A 22,224-nucleotide genomic window follows, 5' to 3' on the forward strand; every position below is an offset into this window, starting at 1 on the left:
TTAAAATAAGAGAAAAAGGAGCTGCAAGGCCCCAGCGGGTTTATGAGAGGTCGTTAGCAAGATATGCACCAGCAAGGAGAATGAGGTGCAAACCTAGGCACGCAGGGAAGCACTGATGGTGATTCTCCAGGTGCTATGCATCGACAGCTGGCACTGGGCTTCCTCAGTGCTAATGATTGTTAAATGCCTAAAGGTCAGAGTAAAAGCTTAACCAGCTACCAGCTACGTGACTTTTAAAATAACAACAACAAAAAAACTATGTCCTGCACCTATAGCCCCCTCCTCACTTGACATAATCCTACAGAGCACAATAAAAGCAGTGTGGTTTCTTGAGGTGGGGCTCTTGGCCCCTGAAACCTTGAGTCCCCCGGTTCCCACCTTTAATTAAGATAAATGTCTCTGTGACTTGTTTTATGTTAACTTTTTCTTAAGTTTCACAGCACGCATTCTTCAGCCCTCACCTGCTGGTCTCGGCACACAGTGAGATATTACCTCATATCTGTCAGAATGGCACGTCAAAAAGATCACAAATAACAAATATTAGCAAGGATGTGGAGAAAGGGGAACCCTCGTGCACTATTAGAGGGAATGTAAATTGGTGCAGCCACTTGCAAAACAGTATAGAGTTTCCTCAAAAAACTAAATATAGAACTGCCATACAATCCAGCAGTTCCACTGCTAGGTATATATCTGAAGAAAATGAAAACACTAATCCAAAAAACCATATGCATCCGAGTGTTCACAGCGGCATTATTTACAACAGTCAAGATATGGAAGCATTTTAAGTGTTCACCACACACACACACACACACACACACACACACACACGAATACTACTCAACCATTAAAAGAATGAAATTTTGCCATATACAAGAACATGGATGTACCTATTATGCGTAATGAAATAAGTCAGAAAAAGACAAATACTGTATGTTTCACTTATACGTGGAATCTAAAAAATAAAACAAACTACTGGATATAACAAAAAAGAAACAAACACAGTTATAAGGAACAAACTAATGATTATCAGTGGGGAGAAGAAAGGAAGAATGGTTAAGATAGAGATATAAGATTCAAAGCTCAGAGTGCTAACCATTACACCATGGGGCCCACGAGAGATGAAATTAAGAAGTACAAACTACTACATATAAAATAAAGAGGCTGGAGTTCCCGTCATGGCGCAGTGGTTAATGAATCCGACTAGGAACCATGAGGTTGTGGGTTCGGTCCCTGCCCTTGCTCAGTGGGTTAAGGATCCGGCGTTGCCGTGAGCTGTGGTGTAGGTTACAGACACAGCTCGGATCCTGCGTTGCTGTGGCTCTGGCGTAGGCTGGCGTCAACAGCTCCAATTAGACCCCTAGCCTGGGAACCTTCATATGCTGCGGGAGTGGCCCAACAAATGGCAAAAGACAAAAAATAAATAAATAAATAAATAAATAAAGAGGCTACAAGGATATATTGTACAGCACAGGGTATACAGCCAATATTTCATGATAAGTTTAACTGGAATATAATCTATAAAAATACTGAATCATCATGTTGTACACCTGAAGCTAACATAACACTGGGGATCTTGCTTGTTGCCACTACACCAGCAGTAGTGATATAAACTACTATAATACTATAACTCAACTATACCTCAATTTAAAAATAAAAGAATTATTGCACCTCACAAAATCAAATACCTCGGAATACACCTGACCAAGGAGGTAAAGGACCTATATGCCGAGAACTATAAAACTTTAATCAAAGAAATCAAAGAAGATGTAAAGAAATGGAAAGATATTCCATGTTCCTGGATTGGGAAAATCAATATTGTAAAAATGGCCATACTACCCAAAGCAATCTACAGATTCAATGCAATCCCTATCAAATTACCCATGACATTTTTCACAGAGCTAGAACAAACAATCCAAACATTTATATGGAACCACAAAAGACCCAGAATTGCCAAAGCAATCCTGAGGAACACAAACCAAGCAGGAGGCATCACTCTCCCAGACTTCAGGCAATATTACAAAGCCACAATCATCAAGACAGTGTTGTACTGGTACCAAAACAGACATACAGACCAATGGAACAGAATAGAGAACACAGAAATAAACACAGACACCCACGGTGAATTAATCTTCAACAAAGGAGGCAAGAATATTAAATGGGGAAAAGACAATCTTTTCAGCAAGTGGTGCTAGGAAAACTGGACAGCCACACGTAAATCAATGAAATTAGAACACACCCTCATACCTCATGAACAAAAATAAACTCAAAATGGCTTAAAGACTTATATGTAAGACAAGACAACATCAAACTCCTAGAAGAGAACATAGGCAAAACATTCTCTGATATCAACCATACAAATGTTTTCTCAGGTCAGTCTCCCAAAGCAATAGAAATTAGAGCAAAAATAAACCCAGGGGACCTCATCAAACTAGGAAAGGAAACCCAAAAGAAAACAAAAAGACAACTTACAGAATGGGAGAAAATAGTTTCAAATGATGCAACCGACAAGGGCTTAATCTCTAGAATATATAAACAACTTATACAACCCAACAGCAAAAAAGCCAATCAATCAATGGAAAAATGGGCAAAAGACCTGAATAGACATTTCTCCAAAGAAGATATACAGATGGCCAACAAACACATGAAAAAATGCTCAACATTGCTGGTTATAAGAGAAATGCAAATCAAAACTACCATGAGATATCACCTCACACCAGTCAGAATGGCCATCATTAATAAATCCACAAATAACAAGTGCTGGAGGGGCTGTGGAGAAAAGGGAACCCTCCTACACTGTTGGTGGGAATGGAAACTGGTACAGCCACTATGGAGAACAGTTTGGAGATACCTTAGAAATCTATACATAAAACTTCCATATGACCCCGCAATCCCACTCTTGGGCATCTATCCGGACAAAACTCTACTTAAAAGAGACACGTGCACCTGCATGTTCATTGCAGCACTATTCACAATAGCCAGGACATGGAAACAAATGTCCATCGACAGAGGATTGGATTCGGAAGATGTGGTATATATACACAATGAAATACTACTCAGCCATAAAAAAGAATGACATCATGCCATTTGCAGCAACATGGATGGAGCTAGAGAATCTCATACTAAGTGAAATGAGCCAGAAAGACAAAGACAAATACCATAGGATATCACTTATAACTGGACTCTAATATCCAGCACAAATGAACATCTCCTTAGAAAAGAAAATCATGGACTTGGAGAAGAGACTTGTGGCTGCCTGATGGGAGGGGGAGGGAGTGGGAGGGATCGGGAGCTTGGGCTTATCAGACACAACTTAGAATAGATTTACAAGGAGATCCTGCTGAATAGCATTGAGAACTTTGTCTAGATACTCATGTTGCAACAGAAGAAAGGCTGGGGGAAAAATGTAATTGTAATGTATACATGTAAGGATAACCTGACTCCCTTGCTGTACAGTGGGAAAAAAATTTAAAAAAATAAAAAAATAAAAGAATTGACACAGGGTTAGAATTAGACAAGAACATTAAAGTAGTCATTTTAACTGTATCACACACACCCACACACAAGAAAGGCTAAGTAGACACATGGGAGATAAACAGTGCTGCCCAATAGAATTTCCTCTGCTGGTGGAAATGTTTGCTCTCTACAGGATCCCATATGACAGCCACGAGAAACAAGTGCTACTGAGCACTCAGAGTCTGCCTAGTGCAACTGAGAAACAGAATTATTTATTTTTTAGTTTATTTAAATTTAACCACATGTAGCTCACAATGCTAGAAGGTCTAGGAAAAACATCATCATAGCGAGATTTCATAGGAATAATGATTCATTTTCCTAATGGTTCATTAGGATGATTAAATCCTATCAAAACTAAGCCTACACAACCAAAAGCAAACTTAACCTCACAGACTTGACTTCATTACCCATCAATCATTTTATCAATCCTTTTCATTAAACAATTTTATACCTATGCTTACTTTACTGATATTACTGTTATTGTTGTTGCTGCTGTTCTTCTTCCTTCACAGCTTCCTCTTGGGCCTAAGGGATATCATAGTGGAGAAATATGAGAAGCCACAGTGTTCTCAATATACTCCGCAGTAGTACTTCACAGAGCACTGCGTACAAAGGTCTATGCCTAGCAGGCATGAAAGAAATGCTTTTGGTGATTTAAAAAAAAAAAATTGAGAAAAGGAAGTTCCCTTGAGATGCAAAGGCTTAAGGATCTATGTTACAGCACTTGTGGTGCAAGCTGCAACAGTGGTGTGGGTCCGATCCTTGGCGGAGGAATTGCCTCATGCCTTGGTGTGGCAAAAAAAAAAAAAAAAAAAAACCTGAGACGATAACATCTGAGAAAAAGATCTATTTAATAAGGTTTACTTATTAACTTTAGTTTCACTTAGGCAAAAACATTTAAGTAAAAAAACAAAATTGAAGTATACGCTCCACTGCAAACAGAAAAGTTGGAGGAAAAAAAACATTAAAGAAATGTCTTGCTAATATGAAAAGATATTTCAGATACATGGAAGATATATGTTTTGTGTATCTGATGCTAAAAAATTAGGTAGCAATTCCTGTTGGGGAGATAATTTTTTAAGGTCTAAATTTAGTTAATTTTAATATTAATTTCTCATCAACACTTCTGGGTTACTTATAATTTATGATTCTATGCATATACTGTATTTATTTTTTAACTGAAGTAGAGTTGATGTACAATATTTCATGTTAGGGTGCACAACATTGTGATTCACAATTTTTAAAGGTTGTACTTGATTTATAGTTATAAATACTGGCTATATTCCCTGTGTTTTATAGTATATCCTTGTAGCTTATTTTATACATAATAGTTTATACCTCTTAATGCCCCACATGAGAGGTAATTTTTAAATGTTTCAGCAATAAACTCCCTGGAATGGTTACCTATGAGTAAAAGAAAGAGCAGTAGTATGATCAGAAAACCAACAAATATTTTATCGAGAGGGGGAGGTAAATAAACTTTACATAGAATTTAAACATGCCTGGATAATGTGAAGAAGACAGTTCCAAAATTGAGATGGAAATGAATAAAGTGTCCCTTTTTTTTTTTGGTCTTTTTTTCTTTTCTAGGGCTGCTCCCCTGGCATATGGAGGTTCCCTGGCCAGGGGGTCTCATCAGAGCTGTAGCCGCCGACCTACGCCAGAGCCACAACAAAGCAGGATCTGAGCCGCGTCTGCAACCTACCCCACAGCTCATGGCAACGCCAGGTCCTTAACCCACTGAGCAAGGCCAGGGATCAAACCCTCAACCTCATAGATCCTAGTCGGATTCGTTAACCACTGAGCCATGACGGGAACTCCCAAGTGTACAGATTAAAAAAAAAAAAAAAAAAAAAAATTCTCCAGTCTTTTATAACCTCCTGGCCTAAACCCAATTCAATGTATATTTTATCTGCATACATCCTTATCTGGTCTTTCCAAAGCATTTGTCTTGGTTTTCATAGAAACAACAATTCTTTTTCTTTGCAGACTCGAATTTTATCAGCTTATGTAATTTAATTACATAACTCTAAGGAATACAGGGAATAAACACATGCAGAATGAACCCAACTACCTTCGGTAAGCGTTCCATTCAAGCGGTGGAAACAGATATGCAGGGGTAAACCAAAGAGAAGGCTACTAGCTATGAGGCTTCAGTATTGTCCAGGGATCAGCTGGCATTTCAGAAAGGGAATTGAGAATGTCAGTTAAGTGGACAGTGATTCGAAAGAGCCTCTTCTACTGTACGCACAGGTTGACGTTTCTGAGAACAGAGGCCATAGCTTTCATCTAATTTTCAGAGGTCATCCCGACACATGTATTGGAAGTTAAAAATCTAGTCCATGGGGCCAGGTTGAGGAATGAACATTTTCGCTCCCTATGATGTACTTAGACACTTAGACCTAACTTTTTGAAAACTCCTTTCCCCCTAAAAATTAACTTTATGTAAATAGATGTTTGTGAGCCAGTGGCCTCATCAGTTCATCAACAATCAGAGTCCACATCTCAGTTGAGAATCTTCCAAGTGAATGAGGCCCTTAACTCCACTCAGGGCAAATGTCCCCACCTAGAAAAGCTGACTCTGATCATGCTAAGAACAGTCCTTTTAGTTCTGGCCCCCTTACTCTTTTGTTTTGTCGTCTTCATAGCTGTTATCACTACCTGACACTAGCATCCCTCCATTTATTTATTTATTATTTATTTTGTCTCCTCACTGGTATATTATATTAGTTGCATGAGGAGGACAGAGAATTTTTCGCTCGACCACCAACAGATCTCATGTGGATAGAGCTGGCTGGCACTTATCAAGGCATTCCATAACAATTTATTGAATAAATGCTTGAATGGTTTGTTTATATTTTTATGTCCCAACCAGAAATATAGGTAGGAATTGTAGCTTATCTCTGAATTCCTTGGCACCAGCTGGCTGGTATAGAACTTTTCAAATAATGAATAAACAAACTATCCTGAACATTGTTTCTGGACAGAGAAAACAGATGGGAAAGTTGCATCCTAGGATGTACTATTAACATATTTTAAACATTTTTTTTAGAATTTTTTTAATTTTTATTTTTTTTCTTTTTAGGGCCACACATGTGGCATATGGAAGTTCCCAGGCTAGGGGTCAAATTGAAGCTGCTGCTGCAGGCCTACACCACAGCAACAGGAGATCCAAGCTGTGTCTGGGACCTACAGTGCAGCTCATTGCAACACTGGACCCTTAACCCACTGAGTGAGGTCAGGGATCCAACCCACATCTTCATGAATACAAGTTGGGTTCTTAACCCACTGAGCCACAAGGGGAACTCCCATATTTAAAATTTTAAAGACTGTTTTCCTGGGGTTAACTTATTACTACTTTTGGTTGCCAAGAGAGCAGGCTGCACAATTTCACATTTGGGAACTTTTAAGCCTGAAGAATAAAAGGCTACTAATACATATTCAATGATAAAATTTGAGCTATTTACGATATCCCATTTGAGGTGTGCTTATTAGTTTCAATGTCAGGTTTCCCAATATTTGAAGAGAAGTCTGGTTTTGTTTTTTAATTTGAAATTAATTCATTCAAATAAAGGGGATAAATATACTTGTTTACTAACCAATCGCATAGGCAAACTTTATCCTACAGCAACCACACATTTAGAAACCCTGACTAGGCAAATACCTTTAAACCACATTGTAATATTCCCCATAAATGAACATAAAAATCTTAACATCAAAAAACTCAAAGGATGACAGTGTTCCCATCGTGGCTCAGGGAAACAAATCTGACTAGCATCCATGAGGACACAGGTTTGATCCCTGGCCTCCCTCAGTGGGCTAAGGATCTGGTGTTTCCATGAGTTGTGGTGTAGGTCGCAGATGCCGCTGCTCAGATCCCACGTTGCTGTGGCCATGGCGGAGGCCAGCAGCTTCAGCTCCAATTTGACCCCTAGCCTGCAAATCTCCATATGCCATGCCCTGGGTGCAGCCCTAAAAAGACAAAAGAAAGAAAAGAAGGAAGGAAGAAAGAAAGGAAGCAAGGAAGGAAGAAATATGAACAATAACAAAGGAAATAAAGGGGAAGAAATATGATTTAGAAAGTACGAGGTAATTTCACATATATACCAATATCAGGACATTATGTTATACACCTGAAATTTATATATATTGATTTAAAAAAAAAAGGTAGGAGGCAAGCCACAGGTATTTAGAACAATGCTCATATAAAAGGTTTTCGTGATTGCAGTCTGATAATTTCTTTGCTTATACCACTGCACTCCTGGTGGTCCTATAAGGAAACAGAACTGTTCTTTCCTAAAGTTAGACATCTCCCACTTTCCAGTATTTTCTTCTATTCATTGCTCTGGAGGGAGCAAAATCAAAGGACTAGTCAGTCAGATTTTCTTCTAATGGTCAAATTCAATAGTGCAGTGGTTCTCAAACTTTATCAAACATTAGAATCATGCCAGAGTTTGGCATTTTCCTGGGGTCCTCCCAGAGTTTGTGATCTAGCAGGGCTGGGGTAACTACTAAGAATGTGTATTTCCAGGAAACTCCCAGTTGGCTGCACACACTAAAGTGTCCAGCCAACACCAAAGTTGGTTGAACTTTCAGAACCACTACAGTGAGGCTTCCAGGAAGGCCTATTTACAAGTATGACCACTGCAATTCATGTTTAGAAAAGCTAACAAGCACAAAAATAAAAATTACACTACAAATAGCAAATGCTGGAGAGGGTGTGGGGAAAAGGGAACCCTCCTACACTGTTGGTGGGAATGTAAACTGTACAACCACTAGGGAAAACAGTATGCTGGAACCTCAGAAAACTAAATATAGAACTACCATATGATCCAGCAATCCCACTCTTGGACATATATCTGGACAAAACTTTCAGTCAAAAAGATACATGCACCCCCATGTTCACTGACAAGACATGGAATGTCTGTTGACGGATGGATTAAGAAGATATGATATATATATATATACAATGGAATACTACTCAGCCTTTTTTAAGGACAAAATAATGCCATTTGCAGCAATGTGGATGGAACTAGAGATTCTCATACTACATGAAATAAGTCCGAAAGAGAAAGACAAATCCCATATATCACTTATATCTGGAATCTAAAATACCGCACAGGTGTTCCCACTGTGGCGCAGCAGAAATGAACCTGATTAGTATCCATGAGGATGTGGGTTCAATCCCTGGCCTCAATCTACGTGGGTTAAGGATCCAGCCTTGCTGTGAGCTGTGGTGTACGTTGCTGACACTGCTCAGATCCTACGTTGCTGTGGCTGTGGCAAAGGCCAGCAGCTGTAGCTCCAATTCATCCCCTAGCCTGGGAATTTCCATATGCTGCAGGTGCAACCCTTAAAAAAAATAAAAAAGTAAAATATGGCACAACTGAACCTATCTACAGAACAGAAACAAACTCATGGACATAGAGAACAGACCTGTGGATGCCAAGGGGGAGAGGGAGGGCGTGGGATGGACTGGGCGTTTGGGCTTAATAAATGCAAACTATTGCATTTGGAGTGGATAAGCAATGAGGTCCTGCTGCATAGCATAGGTAACTATATCCAATCATTTGTGCTGGAACATGATGGAAGGTATTATAAGAATATATATATATATATATATATATGCATAACTGGGTCACTTTGCTGTACAGCAGAAATTGATAGAACATTGTGAATCAAGTATAATTTTTAAAAATTACACTATTCGGCACAATAACAAACTCTAGTAATCTACAAATATTCCCATTTGGTCTACCTAGATTTTCTTCACCTGTACTATGGAAAGGTTTCTGGTACTTCAACACAAGTAAACTGGTTCCGCCAAACTCCAGCCATTCAATGCCCTAGGAAAGAGCAGGCTGCGTGTTCAGAAACACGTAATACCAAGTTGTCTGACAAGTACTTGGCGACTCCTTCTTTTTAGTAAAAAAAAAGCCTCTGACAAGGAGGAAATGTTACCTGCTTCCGGTCAGGTAGAGTGTAAATGTCGTAAAACTACTTCATACAAGATCCTGAGCTACATTCGTCAGCTCCATTGAAAAAGCAAACAAAAACGACCTAAATTCCCAGCCTCTGCGGCCTTAGCACCTACTTCAGGTTCCGCCTCCACTCCCTTCACTCCCAGGGCCGAAGAGGGCGTGTCCAACCGCGGCGCCCACGTGACCGCCGGCAGCCCCACTAGGCCAAGTCGCGCGATCTGCCGTCATATCAGCTTATGTTGACGGTCCCTGATTGGCTGGCAGCGCCCACCTCCCTGAGCGTGGGGTCAGGCTACGTCCTCCCAGACCTTGCTGGCTCGCTCACCGCAGAGGTCGGCTAGCGGAGCAGCCGAGACCCCGGAGTAACCGAGGTGGCGGTGGCGGCGGACCCTCTCTAGGTAGGGATACCTGGGGCTCGAGGAAAGGAGGCGGAATACACCTGAGCGGGACGGGAGAGGCGAAGAGGAAAAGAAGGTGGAGAGACTTCTATCCAAGGCGGTCTAGGCGGGGAAATTGAGAGTGCAGCTGCTCCCTTCTTTAACAGCATCCATCGGGCGTTGTTTGACTGCCTCCTAGACGAAAGGCACTGGGCAGGCGCTGGAGCTTTATCTGCGAAACTTGGCCCCAGAACTCCTGCGCTGACCATTAGCAGAGAGGAGCAGGTAGCCAAGTGTCCTGAAAACAGCTTGGAAGGACTGTGATGGAGCGAGTGCGGGGCGTAGGGGATGCGGTCGGGCCAAGTCTAAAGTGAGACAGGGCGCGGCCAAAGGGTATACATGTATGATATGTGTCATCTTGCTGTGTAGTAGAAAATTGACAGAACACTTTAAACCAGCTATGACGGAAAAAATAAAAATCATTATACAAATAAAAAGAGGGTTTTCTGGGCGCAGAGGTGAAAGAAACAGACCGGCATGAAGAAAATGAGAAGTTTGTGTTAGCTATTGCGAATCTCTTATCAAAGGCAGTCTGTTCACCGAACACTAACGCTTTGCTTTGCGAGAGATTTCCCTCTATTCTTGAAGGGTCGACTTCTTCTCCTTCTTAGCTAAGGAATTAGGCTGGAAGAACTAGTCATTATCTGTGCAAGCCCAGGTTACTTCATTGTAATTAGGATGGAGGGACAACAATCCATGGTCTGAGAAGAAGGGAAGTGGGATCATCTATTACTTTAGCATCCTAATAGGAAGAATCATGTCTGCTAGCATCCCTGTGTAATAGCAGAATATTTGGAGGTGGAATAGGAGAGAACGTTTCCAAACTGGGAAGTTTGTGGTAGCCAGGTATTTTTAGACAAACGTTTTAGTAGGTAACCTGTCTTTATATCACCATCGACTTTTTTCTCTTTAAGTTTCCAGTGATAAACACCTAAAAATAATATATATGTGAACCTTGCTTATTTACAGAGTACTTTCCTATTCATTATGTAATATAATATAATTAACATGAGATGCTCAGAATTCCCCACCTGCATCCCTACACCTTGAAAGAGGATATGATGTAGTTGCTAAGAGACCAGGCTCTGGAATATACATCCTTGCTGTTACTTATTATTTATTACTGTTCCATTACTTATATGAATATTCCTGCCTTCAGTTTCCCTATCATAAAATGAAGGTTAAAGAAGTACCCACCTTATAGGGTTGTGAGAATCAAGCAAGGTAATACATAAAAAGTGCTTTTCAAATAATACCTGGTTCTCAATAAATGTTAGTTATTATTATCTGTGCCTTTGAAGTAAAGGAAAATGACTCAAGTTGTTTTTGAAGCCTAATTGTGTTGTACTGACAACTGTGTTTTAAGAAAAGGTTTATTTGTTTCAGTGGGTATAAGCCCCTTAAAGTTATATGCAAAAGTATGTGAGCTTGTAGAATCACTGAGAACTTAAAAATTTAAGGAGATGAAGTGGCGTTAGAACTTGGTTAAAGTCCATGGATTTTGCAACCAGCCTTGATGACTCTGGGAAATTTCTGTGCCCGCTTTCTTTTCTTTTTCTTTTGGCTGCTCCCTCGACATATGAAAGTTCCTGGGCCAGGGATCAAACCCGCACCACAGCAGTGACCCAAGCTGCTGTAGTGACAACATCAGATCTTTAACCTGCTGTGCCACAAGAGAACTCCCTGTGCCCAGCTTTCTTATCTGATAAGAATAATACCAGTACCTAACTCTCGGGTTATATTTTGAAAGGGTTAAATGAGTTAATATTTGCAGTAGCTTATATATAGTAAATATTGACATTAGACATTCTCAATTATTTTTCAAATCAAAAAAAATCACATGGGAGTTCCCGTCGTGGCACAGTGGTTAACGAATCCGACTAGGAACCATGAGGGTGCGGGTTCGGTCCCTGCCCTTGCTCAGTGGGTTAACGATCCGGCGTTGCCGTGAGCTGTGGTGTAGGTTGCAGATTCGGCTCGGATCCAGCGTTGCTGTGGCTCTGGCATAGGCCGGCGGCTACAGCTCTGATTCGACCCCTAGCCTGGGAACCTCCATATGCCGCGGGAGCGGCCCAAAGAAATAGCAAAAAGACAAAACAAAAACAAAACAAAACAAACAAACAAAAATCACATGACATCTTTTTCTGCCTTAGGTTAAAGTAATTTTGCCTCTGCTTTGGTTCCCATAACAGTAGTAATGGTAGCTCCTATGTGTTGGCAAGCTTTCCAAATGTCAGATAGTGCCAAACCACTACCTGAAATCTTAGAACAGTTCAATAAAGTAAGCTATGTTATCTCCATTTCAGAGATGTGGTTTTGAGTATAAATTTACAAATTGAATCGCAGAGTTGGTTGGTTGGTTGGTCTTTTTAGGGCTGCACCCGCAGCATATGGAAGTTCCCAGGCTAGGTGTCGAATCAGAGCTATAGCCACCAGCCTAAGGCACAGCCACAGCAACACCAACACCAGATCTCAGTCACATCTGTAACCCACTGAGCAAGGCCAGGGATCGATCCTGCTTTCTCATGGGTACTAGTTGGGTTTGTTACCACTGAGCAACAATGGGAACTCCCTTTATTTTTCACTTTATTTTTAAATTTTTTGCAGTTTTGGGATCATAATAGTGATTTCAAATACTTTTATATTAGATGTCAGAAATTGCAACAATTTTGAATTGTTGCATAATTACTTACATTCAAAAAATTGAATTAAATGAAACCAAAATTCTGAAAAACACTTAAAAACAGGGTTAATTTCACAGGATCTCAGCTGCCTCCAGGTTGACGAAAGTACCTTTCCTCCTTCCTTTTAGGTGCGGGTTTACTTCACAGCAGTTATGAACAGGGAATCGATAAATTAATGCAGTTATCATGGTCTTCATTTAAAAGCAAAATTAAAGAGCTTTTTTTTATCATTAAGGACTGAGATCTTATTAAAGTTTACTTATGTCGGATATTAAAGATTGAGTCAAGGAGATTCTTGGTTAAGGTTTGAGTTATTTCGGGCTGCACAGCCATGTTGTAAATACTATACAGACTTAAATACAGCTATTTGGTGCTACAGATAACATGCAAGACTAGTTCATCAACTCTTAGCAACCTTTAATCAGGTAGCAATATTATTTTCAGTTGTTAGGTCGTTCTTCTGTGTTTATGTTTCTGGTATACTTACTGTATTGCTGCTGCTGCTCTGTCCTCTCTGGTTTCACCTTCAGTTACTACTAGGCTTCCTTTTGAACTTCAGATTCATATTTGTATGAAGTCTACTGCTTTTGTCTAGGAACCCAGATGAGCCACAGCAATTAGGTTTAAGACCCAAACTGAACCCATCATTCCTCACACACCCCCCCGCCCCCCGAGTCCCTGGTTACACTCAAATTTACTAGTGCTCACAATATTCCCTATTTTGATTGTAATAACATTACCATCCATTCAGACAAGGTAAAATCTCACAGTCATCCTACATTTCTTCCTCTTTACACTTGAAATCGCCATCCCTAATCTTTTCTTTCTGGAAATGTCCTTCAAAGCCCAAAACAAAGGATTTCACTATGAAGCCTTCTACTATAAGTTGAGGTAGTTGTGTTGTCTTTTGTGATTTCACAGAATTTGTGTGTGTGTGTGTATACATATATACATACACCTTTATAATAGCACTTGTCATATTGATATAACTATTTGTTTTTATAGTTGCCTTACCTTTAAGATAGATTTAGACTATGTCTTTTTAATCTTTGTGTGCTCATTACCTAGTCCAGTGCTTGATACTTAATTGCTGTTTGAGTGGATTAACAATATACGATGAAGGATATTTGTCAGTATCTGGCATTTGGCATTAGTAGATTAAAAATTTCTTTCCGGAGTTCCCATCGTGGCGCAGTGGTTAACGAATCCGACTAGGAACCATGAGGGTGCGGGTTCGGTCCCTGCCCTTGCTCAGTGGGTTAAGGATCCGGCATTGCCGTGAGCTGTGGTGTAGGCTGCAGACGTGGCTCGGAGCCCGCGTTGCTGTGGCTCTGGCGTAGGCCGGTGGCTACAGCTCCGATTCAACCCCTAGCCTGGGAACCTCCATATGCCTCTGGAGCGGCCCAAAGAAATAGCAAAAAGACAAAAAAAAAAAAAATTTCTTTCCATGTCAACAGAAGAAGAAATGCTTACAACTCATATCACCAGCAAGGGCCTAAATGCCCTAATAAAAGTTTCTAGAATTTGATTTTGAGAGACTAAAAACCTAGTGGCAATTTTGAGGCTGGTTTTTTGCTGTTGCTCTTGTTGTTCAAAAGTTTTCATTATAGGTGACAGGTGTTTTAGAATACTGGACACATTTTCACTACAAACAGTGCAATAAAGAATGAGGAAGTAGGAGTTCCTGTCGTGGCGCAGTGGTTAACGAATCCGACTAGGTACCATGAGGTTGCGGGTTGGATCCCTGGCCTTGCTCAGTGGGTTAAGGATCCGGCGTTGCTGTGAGCTGTGGTGTAGGTTGCAGACGCGGCTCGGATCCCGCGTTGCTGTGGCTCTGGTGTAGGCCGGCGGCTACAGCTCCAATTCGACCCCTAGCCTGGGAACCTCCATATGCCGCGGGAGCGGCTCAAGAATGGCAAAACAAAACAAAAAAAAAAGAATGAGGAAGTAGATAGCAAATAACAGAGTCAATGGTCAGCTCCCAAAAGCTGACTGTGGCGTTGCTAAACTATATTTGTGCAGGATCATGAATATAGAACCAGCTCAAATTATTCAAGTTTAAGCATCTGGAAAAGGAGTTGGCAAACCTTTAAAGGGCTAGATAACATTTTAGGTTTTGTAAGCTATGCTGTCTCTATTGCAGTGACTCAACCTTGACTTTGTAATACAGAGAAGCAGCCATAGACAATATATAATCTGGACCTAGTTGTGTTCCAACAAAGCTTCTTTGCAGAAACAGGCCCTGTGTTTGGCCTGTGGGTCACAGTTTGCCAGCCCCGGATTGGCAGGGGGGTGGGAATAAATGTGTTCTGGTTTTCAATGCCAGGAATACATTTCCCTTTGTTTTGTCATTGGGAGTGGCCTTTTCTGTTACAAGAACAGATAGTCCCTGACTTTTGTGCTTGTGGTCACAGCATAGATACCTTTTAGGGAATCCATCTTAAGTCTTGGCACAGAAGCAAAAACCTCTGAAATATGAGACCTTTTAGGAGAAAGATACCTCTGAAATTTGTAGCTGAAGGAATTGACCATTAGCCTGAGTGCCTAGTACCCTGTATTCCACATCTTTTCTACTTATCATGTTGCCGAAGGACATGATGGAAAAGAACACTAAGACGCAACTAGACCTGGACTTACGCTCCCCATTAGCTTGACCTTAGAGGAGAAACTCCGTGGGGTCCAGTTTCTCTAACTGAGCTTTGGTGTCCCTATGTGTGATATGAAGAGGTTGGACTAGAGATGACATTAAAGATCCCTTCTGACTCTAAAGGTGGCACTTAGGGGATTCTCATAGCAGCAGGCTAGTAGTACATACGCTTATGAAAGCAGGAACTTCATATATAATTTTTCTGAAAAATATTAGCTTTGAGAAATGTCAACATGGGAAAATAATTGTTGTACGTGTTTATCTTTTAGGAGCAAAGATGGATCTTGTACTCAACATAGCAGATTATTATTTTTTTACACCATATATATATCCAGCCACATGGCCAGAGGATGACATCTTCCGACAAACTATCAGTCTCCTGATTATAACAAATCTTGGTGCTTATAACCTGTATTTCTTCTTTGCAACACTGAGTTATTATTTTGTCTATGATCATTCATTAATGAAACACCCACAGTTTTTAAAGGTAAGTTATCTTCTTAATCTATTTTTTAACTTCTTTTACAATAAAAATAACAATATGATGTATTTGTGATATTTTCAGATTAAACTAGTTATAAACTGTTAGCATTTCTGAAATCAGCCCCAGGTGGTTACATGTTTTTGGAGGGGCTAATCCATTCTCATCTTTCTTTAATTTAAACAATAAACTATTTTTCTTTTTAACTTTAAACCTAGTCTTTGGTCTTGGTAGATACATAGGCAAGAATTTATTTGCTAATAGTGATGAATAAACAAATGTATACATTTGTATAATTGTTTTAATATTTGACTTTCACAAACTGAAACATGCTTTTACTGTGTTTTTATTTTTTGACCCGATAGTCCAAACTCTGTAGATGTAGACTTGTTAACAGTCATTTTTCTAATTCAATTACATGTATTTGTCAGTCACTGTAAGGACTGAAAAAAAAAATTGGAGCGGGTTGGGGATGGAACTAAACTATGAAAGAAATGATTATTCTGTAAATAGAAATTTGGAATAGAGATTTTATGGGAAGGAAAAGAAGTTTCAGAATTTAAAAAATTTGTTGCATTTGCTTAGGACAAAGGAATGTTTTTCTTACACACCCTTGCCCACATATTAATATTTCAGTAGAAGCAATTTGGAGGTAAGCTCCTTCATATAAAAGACATTTTTTAAATCCAATCCAGAACAATTTTATGCTAGTTTTGTTTAACCTATATTTTGTGATTGGTAAGTGTAGGAAACTTCATTTTCAGAATCAAGTCTATCGCGAGATTATGCATTCTGTCAAATCAATGCCATGGATAAGCCTTCCCACTGTTTCACTGTTTCTGCTAGAAGTGAGAGGTTACAGCAGATTATATGATGGCGTAGGAGAGTTTCCATTCGGTGAGTACGTTATATAAATGTCAGGCACAGGTTGGTTTCTCTACAGAAACCAAATTTGCCTTTTTTTTCCTTTGGAAATAACTAGGAACTGTTCAGTTGTTTTCACTGTTCTGCTTTTACACATTCATGTCTTGACACGTGCATTTCTTTCATTTCATTTGTCAATTTTACAGTCTTTTGTTGTGGATGAAATTATGCTTGGGGAAGATTGATATAATCAGAGCCAGACCCTTGAATTTGTTTCCTGTTATCTTCATTGAATTCAAACATGAAAAAAAATTATCAAGTAGTACATGATATTTATAGAAAATTGGCAGACACAGATTTTAAAAAATCCATCATCCTGCTACCTAGAAACTCTTAACTTGTTTGGTGTATCTCCTTCCATTTTTCTCTGCCTGTGTACTTCATTATTTACATAACAAAAAATGAAACTCTACTATGCATGCTGGTTTGGACTCGGATTCTTTTTTCCTCTTAATAGTGTATATGCCAATATACACTATTGTATATTGTATATTGTACAATGTCAGCAAATACTGACATTGTATAGGATCACTTAGTATAGAAATCCATAGTTTTGTTTGTTTGTTTGTTTTTGGGTTTTGGGTTTTTTTTGTCTTTTTTGCCTTTTCTAGGGCCTCTCCCACGACATATGGAGGTTCCCAGGCTAGGGGTCGAATTGGAGCTGTAGTCACTGGCCTACGCCACAGCCACAGCAATGTGGGATCTGAGCCTCATCTGCGACCTACACCACAGCTCACGGCAACACCAGATCCTTGACTCACTGAACAAGGCCAGGGATCGAACCCACAACCTCATGGTTCCTAGTCGAATTTGTTAACCACCGAGCCACGATGGGAACTCCTATCTATAGTTTATTTAAATGATCCACCATTTTCAAACCTTTAGATTTTTCCTCATTTTTCTGCTACAAACAGTACTGCAATGACTAAACTAATTTTTGTGAAATTCTGGAGTTATTTCATCCAGATACATTTCAAGTATCTAGTATTAGGAAGTAAGAATAATAGTTAACATTTATTGAGTGTTAATATGTACCAGCTCCAGTTCTAAGTTTTTCACATGTATCAATCAGTTTTATTCTACATTAATTCTCTGAGGTAGGTACTACTGTTCTGCTCCATTCATAGGTGAGTAACTTAAGTGTATGGAGAGCTTCAGTAACTCGCCATGCTCACTTAACAAATAAGTGGTAGATCTGAGCCTGGAACCTAAGCTTGCTGGCGTCAGCACCCATGCTCTCTCAGTAAGAGGTTAGTTATTTAAAGGAGGGAATAAAAATTATATACCAGGGTGATGAATTGACTCAACCTTGAAAAGTGGGTCAAATTATGAATAAAAATAAAAGGAACGAGGGCATTCTAGATAGATGTAAGGCTTTGAAGATATTGGGAGGACACTGAGTGATCCAGCCTGGTTAGTTCATGAACAGATGAGGTTGGGAAGATCAGAACAGGTTGGGTTATGGAGTAAATGCTGGGCTTAAGGTGTTTCATGGAAAATAAAACTCAAAGCAGGGGAGGTAATATGTAAAGATATGGGTTTTTTTGGTTTGTTTTTTGTTTTTTGTTTTTGTCTTTTTGCCTTTTCTAGGGCCGCTCCTGTGGCATATGGAGGTTCCCAGGCTAGGGGGTCTCATCAGAGCTGTAGTCGCCAGCCTATGCCAGAGCCACAGCAACGCGGGATCTGAGCCATGTCTGTGACCTACACCACAGCTCACGGCAACACCGGATCCTCAACCCACTGAGCAAGGCCAGGGATCCAACCCACAACCTCATGATTCCTAGTTGGATTCATTAACCACTGAGCCATGACAGGAACTCCTAAAGATATATTTTATGAAGATTAATGTGAAGGAAAAATAAAGAGCATTATTCTCAAACATTTCAATCATAAAGATGCCACAGGAGTATACTTTTTCTGTTTCGTAAATAGCTTTTCTTTTCTTTTTTTTTAGGGCCCTACCCAAGGCATATGGAGGTTCCCAGGCTAGAGGTCGAATCAGAACTGCAGGCCTACACCACAGTCACAGCAACGCCAGATCCAAGGCACATCTACACAGCTCACGGCAACGCCAGATCCTTAACCCACTGAGCAAGGCCAAGGATCAAACCTGCATCCTCATGGATACTAGTCAGATTCGTTTCTGCTGAGTCATGACGGGAACTCCCCATAAATAACTTCATAGTTTAATTAAGAAATATTTTGGGTGGGACCCTTCAAGTTTTTATGAGAGGGAAGTAAGCAGAGCCCAGGGAGCCAAGGGAGGTGGAGATTGTAACATACTGGATTAACCAAAGCAGATAGTTTACAGTGTTTGGGTCTAGGATCATCTTTTGTCTCCTTAGATGGACATATAAAAAGTAAACGCTGATCCTGGGAGCCAAATCTTGATTGTGCCATATCCTGTTGTCTCTTGCAGGCTGGTTTCGACTCCTTGTTAGTGTATTGTCCTTTCTCTTTTTCACTGACATGCTGATCTACTGGATTCACAGAGGCCTTCATCATAGACTTTTATATAAGGTAGAGTCATTTGTAGGGGAAAGACAGAAAATACTCATTTCAGGTACTACTACTACTATTACTGTTATTATCATCATCATTCCTATTATAAGAGGTATTATTAAAATACTCAAGTAGCCATAGTCATGACAGGTACAAGGTACATTTTGTGTGTGTCCTTCTTTATGGGTCTGGAGGGGCTGGGTTAAAATTTTGCTGTTTGGGGGTAAAGAAGAGGGGCATTTTATAAAGTAATTTGCTACATTCAAAGAGATGGGTAGCCAGGTCGTTTCCCACAACATGAGCAGGAAAAGTGCAGTGGAGTGTTTCGCAGGGGAAAGTCTGCGACATTAACTTGGTGTCCTTTTCTTCTCTAGCGCTTACACAAACCTCATCACATCTGGAAGATCCCTACTCCATTTGCAAGTCATGCTTTTCACCCTCTGGATGGCTTCCTTCAGAGTCTCCCTTACCACATATACCCTTTCGTTTTTCCCCTACACAAGGTAGTTTATTTAGGTTTGTACATTTTGGTCAATATCTGGACAATTTCCATTCATGACGGTGACTTCCGTGTTCCCCAGAGCTTAAGGCCATTTATTAATGGCTCAGCCCATCATACAGACCACCACATGCTCTTTGACTATAACTATGGACAGTACTTCACGTTGTGGGACAGAATTGGAGGCTCATTCAAAAACCCCTCCTCCTTTGAAGGGAATGGACCGCTTGATTATGTGAAGAAGATGACAGAAGAAAAGTTCAGCAACCATGCAGGAAATGGTTGTAAAAATGAAAAATTATTCAATGGCGAGGGTAAAAAGGCTGAGTAGATCATTGCCGAATTACTGAATATTTTTAATCAAGAAAAATAATCTACGTATGTACAGCCAAGAGGCCTAGCACGTGAACAGTATCATTTGAAAATCAGAATGGTGGGTCCTGCTGAGGAATGATCATGCTGGTAGGTCGAAAGAACATGCTGTGAACACCAAGGGACTAATGGTGTCTTTCTAGCCAGCAGATCTGCAATTTGTATAGCCTCAACAACAGTTTTTTAAAAGATAGAGGATAAGTTTTTAAGGGGACCAGGTAATGTCCTTTTGCCTTAATTCATCATTATTCATTAAGTAAAATTCATTGTGCTTAATGATATCACGACTAAACACCGTAACAACAAAATACTAATGTAAAGATGGTTCCTTGTTTCAGGAATGAGTTCAGTACATAATAACAGCTACTTGTAGCATGTTGTTCAAGTGGAAACATCAGTATGGGGAAAAAATTGTGATATAATAGCAGCTGAGTGACGTGATAGCAGGTGTAATGCGATTATCGTCTTCCTACACACAGAGAACTTAATCTCTGGGGTCATTGTCAAATATTACATTTTACTGATGAACAAATAAATTGGGAATTTTAAAAAATATTAATATTACCATGATTTAATCCAGAACTGGGATTATTTAAAGATTTTGGTAATTATTATTTTAAACCATTATTTAATAAGTATAAAATTATGCGACTCTGAATATATGTAGAAAGGGAAATTTGATACCCAAATAATACATTTGACTCTACTGGGGTTTAGGGGTCTTTTTGGCCAGGCCCAAGGCATGTCAAAGTTCCCAGGCCAGAGATGAACCCATGCCACAACAGCGACCTGAGCCACAGCAGTAACACCACCAGATCCTTAATCTGCTGTACCACAGGGGAACTCCTAATGGTCCTGGTTTTTTAGTTTAATTGATGCACTGCACTTTTGATGTCTCAAAGTTACAATCCTGTGATTTTCTATGAAAGGAAATTGTTGTCAGATATTTAGGCCTATCACTTAAGATTAGCTTTAAAATCTTTTCTCTCTTTCTTCACTTTTACCCACTTCTTCTGCAAAATTATTTAACAAATATTTTCATAGAGAAATGTCATGTGTTGTAACATAAACGTGAAAACATGGTTTGCAAAGGCATTCTGTAAAGTATGTAAAATAAAAGTTGATTATGACTGTTACTCACGTGTATCAGTTGAATATTTTAACAGCACAGAGTCTTCTTTGGACAAATTTTATGTCAGCCTGAAACCACAGAAATGATGTGGATTGTCAAAACTTTTAGCATCCCTGCAAATGCTTGATGTCAAAGGGAGAAAGAGAGAAGTCAGTATCACTTTCTTTGTTTATTTCACATCTTTTATTAGATTTGAGTGTTTTGGCAAGAAACCAGTCATAAAATTTAATGCTTGGGATCCAAAAGAAAAAAAAATTATTTTTTCTGTTGGAGGTACTGTTCCAGTGTTACTTTACTTAAACATACCAGTATACCAGTTAGTGTTTGTAATGGGTCGGTGCAGCTGTGTGGTTTTCACTAATCCCCACCGCCAACCCCCTCCCTGCCCCTGTGCTCCACTACCTAAGAAAAGAAAGGAAATTAAGGGGAAGTAAACAGTGTTCCGTCATAATGAAGGCTCTCATTTGTTGGCTTTTACTCTTGATCTGTCACAGTTAAAAGTCCTTGATGTAAGGACATTGGGACCTAGTTGTGTACCTTTTCCGAGGTTATTTCTGTCAAGCCCAGTGTGGAAGTTGCTAGTCAATGGACAGTTTTCCACAGTCATTTGAGACCCAGGCTCCGTCTGTTTCAGGGCTTCGCTCTTCTCCCAGTTTAGAGTCTTCTCTGTTGAAGGAGCCTGTGGGGAAAGTGCACACAGAAAATGTGTACGGGTCATGCCCAGAAATTAGCTGTATGCATCCTTTGCCCAACTTCCTTTGGACAAGACCTAGTCATTGGGCCCATCTAGATGGAGGAGATTCTGAGAAATGTGTCTGTTTGCCTGGGAGGCAAGGTGACAAGTTACCTGAACAGCTAGCCATTTTGTCAGACCCATATAATTTATTCTCTTTTTGAGGATTCCAATAAAGGTGTTGAAGGGATGAATGAGCTCAAAAGTGTTTCAAGTTATCCATGCACTGGATGTCTTAGTGCCCTTAATTCTGTAACTTAAAATTTTGAGACCATGAAATTGCCAAGGAGAACATGAAAAATGATACCCAAAGAAACAA

General features: G+C 39.8%; 1 protein-coding gene and 1 long non-coding RNA gene across 4 annotated transcripts in view; one reads left to right on the plus strand and one right to left on the minus strand.

Moving 5' to 3' along the window:
- LOC125111848 (uncharacterized) overlaps positions 1–9,659 on the minus strand; it is an 83,653-nt gene extending 73,994 nt beyond the window's left edge. Inside the window, exon 1 of one of the 3 annotated variants that reach the window (XR_007130956.1) lies at positions 9,475–9,659. This is a non-coding gene — a long non-coding RNA (uncharacterized LOC125111848). The remainder of the gene's footprint in view (positions 1–9,474) is intronic. The other 2 variants (XR_007130955.1, XR_007130957.1) reach the window with 2 other exon arrangements.
- A 94-nt stretch (positions 9,660–9,753) lies between these two features.
- SC5D (sterol-C5-desaturase) lies at positions 9,754–21,176 on the plus strand. The gene is made up of 5 exons (XM_047753969.1): positions 9,754–9,892; positions 15,532–15,749; positions 16,508–16,640; positions 19,087–19,187; positions 19,544–21,176. The coding sequence occupies exons 2-5, from the start codon at positions 15,540–15,542 to the stop codon at positions 19,997–19,999; spliced, it is 900 nt and encodes a 299-aa protein (XP_047609925.1). The 5' UTR covers positions 9,754–9,892; positions 15,532–15,539; the 3' UTR covers positions 20,000–21,176.
- The last annotated feature ends 1,048 nt before the right edge of the window (positions 21,177–22,224 follow it).

This window comes from Phacochoerus africanus, chromosome 11 (assembly GCF_016906955.1).
Source record: "Phacochoerus africanus isolate WHEZ1 chromosome 11, ROS_Pafr_v1, whole genome shotgun sequence".
In the NCBI taxonomy this organism is placed as follows: Eukaryota; Metazoa; Chordata; class Mammalia; order Artiodactyla; family Suidae; genus Phacochoerus; species Phacochoerus africanus.

Excerpts from the sequence above, each read along its gene's own strand:
- SC5D (XM_047753969.1), top strand. The coding sequence starts at position 15,540 with ATGGATCTTGTACTCAACATAGCAGATTATTATTTTTTTACACCATAT. Across the intron at positions 15,750-16,507 it reads AACACCCACAGTTTTTAAAG|AATCAAGTCTATCGCGAGAT; the intron begins GTAAGTTATCTT and ends CTTCATTTTCAG. Across the intron at positions 16,641-19,086 it reads CGTAGGAGAGTTTCCATTCG|GCTGGTTTCGACTCCTTGTT; the intron begins GTGAGTACGTTA and ends TGTCTCTTGCAG.